General features: G+C 41.8%; 1 protein-coding gene across 1 annotated transcript; it reads left to right on the forward strand.

Annotated features, from left to right (window-relative positions):
• Positions 1–417: 417 nt before the first annotated feature.
• On the forward strand, positions 418–2,833 carry LOC147925317 (uncharacterized). Its single transcript, XM_087492575.1, has 4 exons — positions 418–1,299; positions 1,602–1,718; positions 1,899–2,303; positions 2,465–2,833. The coding sequence occupies exons 1-4, from the start codon at positions 418–420 to the stop codon at positions 2,831–2,833; spliced, it is 1,773 nt and encodes a 590-aa protein (XP_087348701.1).
• Positions 2,834–7,712: the final 4,879 nt, after the last annotated feature.

Consider the following 7,712-nt stretch of genomic DNA (forward strand, 5'->3'; position numbering starts at 1 on the left):
TGATTTAAGACCGAGGTGTTGGCACTATTCAAGACCCATGCGAGTGGTGATCGAGCGCAGAGGATATGTCAGGGGCTCGGTTTTGATAAGTTTGTTAGGGTCGATTCAACGGGCCAGAGTGGTGGAATATGGCTTTTATAGCGGTCAGAGGTTGGTGATGTCGAGATTGTGAAGACATCTGATCAATTTATCTATTCTAGATTGGAAAAGGATGGAGGAAGTGTTCATCTTTTTGTGGTGTATGTTGCCTCATCAGTTACTCGGCGAAGTGGCCTATGGGATGAGCTTCGTAACGAAGTTCAGAACATATCAGAGCCCATCATTGTTGGAGGAGACTTTAATACCATTGTGAGATTGGATGAGCGATCCGGGGGAAATGGATTACTGTCTGCGGATTCGTTGACTTTCGGTGACTAGATGAATGACCTCTCCTTAATCGATATGGGTTTCAAGGGGAGCAAATTTACTTGGAGAAGGGGACGAGAAGAGAGGACATATGTGGCTAAACGGCTTGATCGGGTGTTATGTTGTGCGAATACTCGTTTAAAGTGGCAAGAGGCAACTGTTATGCATCTACCTTTCTTTTCATCGGATCATGCTCTGTTTTATCTCCATTTGAGTCTGATGGTGAAGGGGGACCCACGGAGGCGACCTTTCCGCTTAGAAGCGGCATGGATGCATCATGAGAGCTTTAAGGACCTTTTGATTGCTTCTTGGGATAATGGGGTTTCCACTCCAGTGGCTTTAAGAACATTGCAGAGGAAGTTGAAGCGGTGGCACGCAGACGTATTTGGAGACGTTCAGCGTAAGAAGGAGAAACTTCTAGCAGAATTGAAAGGGGTACAAGAGCAGCTTGAGTTGCAGCAGTCGGATGTTTTATTGGTTAGGGATATGGAGCTATCGAAGGAGTTTGATGTGGTTTTGGAGCAGGAGGAGATGATTTGGTTTCAAAAGTCTAGGGAGAAGTTGATTGCTCTAGGTGACCGGAATACCAAGTACTTTCATACGTCTACAATTATTAGAAGACGTCAAAACCGCATTGAAATGCTTAAGGATGAGAATGTTCAGTGGATGTCGGATCCACGAGCTCTTGAGGAAATGGTTGTAGCCTACTATCGTCGCCTGTATTCGTTGGATGATGTTGACCATATTGTCGGGAAACTCCCTGCTGAGGGATTTATGCCTCTCTCAGGGTCAGATTTGCGGTTTTTAGATAAGCCGTTTTCTCAAGCGGAGGTTGAAGTGGCAGTAAGAAGTATGGGCAAGTATAAGGCTCCGGACCCTGATGGTTTCCAGCCGGTTTTTTACCAAGAGAGTTGGGATGTGCTTGGGAAGTCAGTTAGTAGGTTTGTCTTACACTTCTTTGATCAGGAGTGTTGCCAGAACACACAAATGATGCCTTGGTGGTCCTAATTGCTAAGGTTTTGAAGCCGGAGAGAGTGATGCAGTTTAGGCCGATAAGTCTTTGTAATGTTTTGTTTAAAACTATTACAAAGACCATGGTAACACGTTTGAAGAGTTTGATGCCTTTGTTGATAGGACCAGCTCAGTCGAGTTTCATACATGGCAGGCTCAGTATAGACAATATTGTTATTTTTCAGGAAGCATTGCAATCTATGCGACGTAAGAAAGGCAGGAAGGGGTGGATGATGCTTAAGTTAGATCTTGAGAAAGTGTATGATAGAGTCAGATGGGATTTTCTGGAAGACACCTTACGGGTAGCTAGTTTTCCAGAGAAATGGATTGGCTCGATCATGTCTTGTGTCTCGGGACCTTCGATGAGCTTGTTACTGAATGGGGAGTAAACTGTAAATTTTCAACCAGCACGAGGTCTGAGATAGGGGGACCCCTTGTCCCCTTATCTCTTTGTCCTATGTCTTGAGAGGCTTTGTCATCAGATTACTAATTCGATTGAGTCTAAGGAGTGGAAACCAAACTCTTTATCGCGGGGAGGACCAAGGTTATCTCATCTTTGCTTTGCGGATGACCTTATATTATTTGCAGAAGCCTCTGTTGCTCAGATACGAGTCATAAGGAGAGTGTTGGAAACTTTTTGTGTGTCCTCAGGGCAGAAAGTATGTCTGGAAAAGTCTAATATCTTCTTCTCGGAGAATGTGTGTCGTGATCTGGGGAGAATGATCAGTGAGGAGAGTGGGATAAAGTGTACCAGGAATCTTGGCAAGTACTTAGGTATGCCGGTGTTGCATAAGTGTCTGAATAAGGAAACTTATAGTGATGTCTTGGAGCGTGTGTCAACCAAGTTGTCGGGGTGGAAAAGACGTATGTTAAGCTTAGCAGGTCAGGTTACTTTAACCAGATCGGTGCTAACCTCGATACCAGTTCATTCACTGAATCTATCATGCTTCCAGCTTCCATTTTGGCTAAGTTGGATAAGGTTTCTCGCACATTCATTTGGGGCAGTACAATGGATAAGAAAAAACAACATCTTGTGTCTTGAGAGAAGGTTTGTTTGCCAAGGAGTTTTGGTGGCTTGGGAATTAAATCTGCGGCGGTGATGAATAAAGCATTGATAGCTAAGCTTGGTTGGCAGATTATACATGATAAAGATAGCTTGTGGGCACGTGTGCTTCGATGTAAGTATAAGGTAGGGGAGCAATCTGATAATTCTTGGGCTACAGTTAAGAGCACATGGTCTTCTACATGGCGAAGTGTAGGGGTGGGGTTGAGGGATGTTGTGTTTCCCGGGATGCGATGGGTTATTGGAGATGGAAGATCTGTTAAATTTTGGAGAGATAAGTGGCTTGAGGAGGAACCACTTATGAATGGGGCGATACGGGATATACCAGCGGACCTTGTTGACCTGCGTGTGTAACGCCCCCAAACCGTACTATGACCACGCAGGCCATCGGACAGCCACGAGACGCTACGATGGGAATTGCAGACTTCCCGACCGGTTCATCCTAGTACAACTCCACCCGCAGCCGAGACTACTTAGGCTTTGCAACCCTTGCGGCCTGGTGCGTTGTGTCAGCCCGGACAAGGCCGAGTATCATTTGCAACTTGCCATGCCTTTGTAAAATCGAATGTATATTACTTCAATAGTTCTTTGCATTTGAAAACAAAAACATTAAAGCAATATACAAAAGATAGTCGGATAATTGTTTGTAAAAACATAGGATTTTGCAAGAAACACAAGAAAAACCCTATCTGGTACCCTAAAGCTTGCTCCGGCTCTAGACTCACTTAGGCTTCCCTGCAAGACAAAAGATAATATCATGAGTAATCTAAGATTACTCAGTGAGCCTGGGTACCCCTTTCATCCTAAACAGGATACTACTTCCCCAATCCGACTACCCCCAACAAGTAAAACAAACAAGCAAGGCAAGTCATCAAAGCTACACAACAGAAGCTATAGCGGAAGCAAAACAACAACAATCAAGAGAGAAATAAATAGAACGACACGACTCTACTCGGAAGATCTAAACTCGCTAACTGTAGAAAAGACGACTAAAGGAACAAGGATCTCTTGGACACTTTAGACTCTTAACAATATCACACAAAAAGTAAGGATAGCTAGGATAGTACAAGGGACTCTTGACATCCTAGACTCCTTCACCTAGGGCCCTTCGATAATCTGTTCCGTTCCTCCACACTACCCATGTTGAAACCTCCCCGGTAACCAACATGAGCTCCCATGCTGAAACCACAAAGGTAACCAGCAGAGATACACCAAAGTTACATCGTCATGTAACGGTCACGCTAATAGCTAGTTAGCCGTGACTGTGTCTTGCGTAAGTGGTTTGAAACTTCTTGCGAGACACGCACATACATACGGAACCAGAAATATCGACTCTACTTCTCCAAGCTAAGACTCAAGAAATGAATTCAAGAGACTTGCTAAACACACTTACCACCCAAACAAGCAAGAAAGTCGAGCCAACAAGCAAGAACAATCATGCGGTACAACATGCAATAATCAACAAGAACGAGAATGTAAATTCAAAGATCTTAAGATTAAAATATGCATGTAAATGCTTAAATTCACTTAAGCAAACACTCAACCATCCGCATGCCAAAATGATATGATTTAACTAAGTAAATCTCATTTAAAATGCGCATGCAACAAAATTCGGTTTTAAACTTAACATGCATTAAGTTAATTAGCAACGGCTAACCTCAACCGAAAATATGCAAATAAACTTGCAAACATCCTATCTCCTTTCATGCATGCAACCGGTTTATTAAGCAAGTTATGCTAATAAAACAAATCGCTAAGTCACATGATGCATGTAAACCTTCTCACCAAATTTGAAGTCCACCGTTTCCTTAAAATGCAATCGGATTAACACTTAACCAATTCTTAGGTGAGATCCAATTATGTAACATGCATGTACTTACTTGCGCATGGTGATTTTATCATAAACCTTACCATGAATGCATGCAAGCGATTTTAAACCAACATGAACATGCAACTACTCTACATGCCTTACCACAAATCTCACTTTCACATGGTTATCTTCTCATAAAGCCTACCATGAACCGCATGCAACAAAATTAAACTAATTTTACATGCATGCATTACCGCAGCACTCACCCTTTATGCCGATGATGGAAACTCGGATTTCACTGCACCACTTGATCAGATCTCACTTCCCTTAGCTCCAACCGCTAAGCGCCCCTTGGTCTCCTCTTGATTCGCAGCTCAAAGACTCGGCGACAACAACACCTTCTCTCCAAAGACTCCTTCTTTGCTTCTCCCTTAACTCACACTCGCTACTCCACTCTCTCAAGGCGATTTCTCTTTATCTTTCTCTCTTGGATTTGAGAGAAAAATCTTTTGAGTTTTAAATTAGCAAGAGTTTGGGAGAGAAATGAGAAAACTTCCTTCTCTCAATCGCAAATGGTCTATTTATAGGCGAGAGGCTCTCCTTCTTCTCCTTAGTGGAAATCGACAAATGGCAAAATTTTGGCTGCATGTGGCGCGTGAGTTTCACTCCCCAATGAGCTTGCGCCATTTCTTTTAATTCTCCCACTTTGTCTCTGCATGAATGCATGTCTTCTCATTGGTCAATTTCTTAAAAGACAAACTTTTCTCCCATGGTCCTTCTCTCGTCCATCGTCCAACGTCCGCTTCCGCTTACCCCTTCGGTCATCGCTTGAACGTTTTAGGCTCTTTCGGCGTTACTCGGACCATTCTCCCCGCTCATGGCCACCATTGGTCCTTTCGGCAACTTTCGGACATTTCGGACAGTACATCCTGGACTGTACGGATGGTACGTCTTGGTCAGTACAGACGGTACGTCCTGGCCGGTACAGATGGTACGTCCCGGGCAGTATGCACAGCTCGTCTTGCATGGTACATATGGTACGTCCCGGATGGTACGTATGGTACGGACGACACGTCCTGGTCAGTACATGGTACGTGGTACCATTGGCCATCTTCCAACTTGTTCAGAATTTTCCGGACATTACTTCTGTAATTCTTCTTCCTTCCTCCTTTGGCTTAATTCCATGTCCTTTACTCGACCTTGGCCCATGGATTTTCATTTCGAATTTCACTTCTTGGTGAGGGTCATTACAGCGTGTTTGTGATCTTTGGATTGATGGAACGAGTTGGGATCAGCAAAGGATTAGTGCAACCAAGTAGGATGGCTCTGTTCTTCAGCCAAACCTTGCTGGAATGGGTGTATGGGAATCTAGGGGACACCGGGTTACAGTATAATGCCCTGTGGGCTACAATTTTTGGCATTGCAGCTTGGTGGGGATGAAAGTGGCGTTGTGGGAATGTGTTTGGGGAGAGGGGTAAGTGCCGGGATAGAGTGCAGTTTGTAAAGGATGTGTCCAGTGGAGTTTATCAAGCACATTCTAAACTCTGCAATAATGGTACGCAAGAAACACAGGAGTTGCGGGGGATAGCTTGGTCTCCACTGCAAGGTTCTTGGTGAAACTGAATACGAATGGGGCATCTCGTGGTAATCCGGGATTAGCCACCGCGGGTGGGGTCTTGCGTGATAGTGAGGGGCGTTGGATTTTCGGGTTCGCTTTCAATATTGGCTTTTGTTCTGCTCCATTGGCTGAACTTTGGGGTATCTACTACGGGTTGGTGATTGCCTGGGAGAGGCGTGTTAGGTGTTTGGAGTTGGAAGTTGATTCCACACTCGTGGTTGGTTTTCTCAAGACAGGAATAAACGATACTCATCCCCTCTCATTCCTAGTGCATTTGTGCTATGGCTTACTATCGAAGGACTGGTCTGTCCGTATTACCCATGTGTATAGAGAGGCGAATCGTCTTGCAGACGGATTGGCTAGCTATGCATTTTCATTACCGTTTGGTTTACAGTTGTTAGATGTTTGCCCGAGTAGCGTGTCTTCAGTTCTCACAGAGAATGCGAACGGAGTTGTGTGCCCTCGACGGGTGTGTCTGTAGTCTGTATTTTCGTTTTTAATAAATTAAGGGACCCTAGGTTCCCTCTTTCTTACCAAAAAAAATCATCATTGTTAAAACAGTCTCTTAACCTGCCACATCAGCTTAGATTAAAAAAAACCACGTACGTATTTTATATAGAGAAAAAACGATGATGCTAGATGAAACACAATGTAATTTATTTAGTACATCTTGCAAACTGCCGCATTATTAAGGTCATCTCTTCGTCTCCTCATCTCCCATTCGAAATTATATTTGCTTCTGTGTTATCATCTTACAGATCTAAGTTCTACCGTTTCCACTTCACCTATCTTATTTGTTGGATTCAAAGATGTATCAACCCATGGCGACTTCCCGTTGCTTAAACCTCAAAGCTGGGATCCTTATCCATCCCCGTAAGGATTTTGCATCATTTCTGTTATTCTGTATATGAGATCGGGTCTGCTTTTACTGCAGGTATGATACCTCTCCCAATGAATTTATCTATGAGATTGTGATTTTATGTATGTCCAACTCTCATAAATTTTGCAATCATGTGTTATCGACTACGAATGGTTCTCTGCGTATATTATGGGTTTTAGTAAAGTTATTTGATAATAACTATCTTCTTAGACACAAGTAATAAATTAAGGCCCTATTGGTGAAGATTTTTAAGACTTTAAAAGTATTGAAAAGTTTTAAAAGCATTTTATTTACCAATCAGATTTTTATGATTTTTTTATTTTTTAAAGTTTCAGCAGCCACTTTAAATTTTTCCTTCTTTATTTCCTTTCTTTTTTTAAAGCTTCAAAATGACTGTTTTAAAACTAACAAATTTTAAAAACTTTTTTTTTTTCTTCTGTCATAATTAAAAACTCTCTATAAATTATATGTTTTTGCACAAACTTTTTTATTACAGATTAATTATCAGCATTTTTTTCTCTTTCTTTTGATATCCACTTCTCTTCACAAATTTATTATTTTATCATCACTTTTATATTTTCTTACAATTTTGTTATTAATAAAATTATAGTTACAACTTTTAAAGTTTTTTTTCTAACAACTGTTAAAATATTTACAGCCAAAGTCTCTGCAGTCAAATTTTATACAGCCAAAATTTTACAGTCAAAGTCTCTATAGCCTCTATAGTCTCAAATAACAGTTATTACGAATCAGGGCCTAAAATTTCTAATTCCTGACATCCTTCTTAATTATAAATCTTTATGTTTGAGTTTGTTTCAGTCTAATTTGAGGAGAGAATAAGAGCTACGTTAATGTCTAACAACCAGCAAGATACTCAGATTTCGACCACTAAGGTTCACATGTATATTTTATAGTTTTACAAATC

The sequence above is a fragment of the Camelina sativa genome, chromosome 16 (genome assembly GCF_030686135.1).
Source record: "Camelina sativa cultivar CO46 ecotype springtype chromosome 16, ASM3068613v1".
Taxonomy (NCBI): domain Eukaryota; kingdom Viridiplantae; phylum Streptophyta; class Magnoliopsida; order Brassicales; family Brassicaceae; genus Camelina; species Camelina sativa.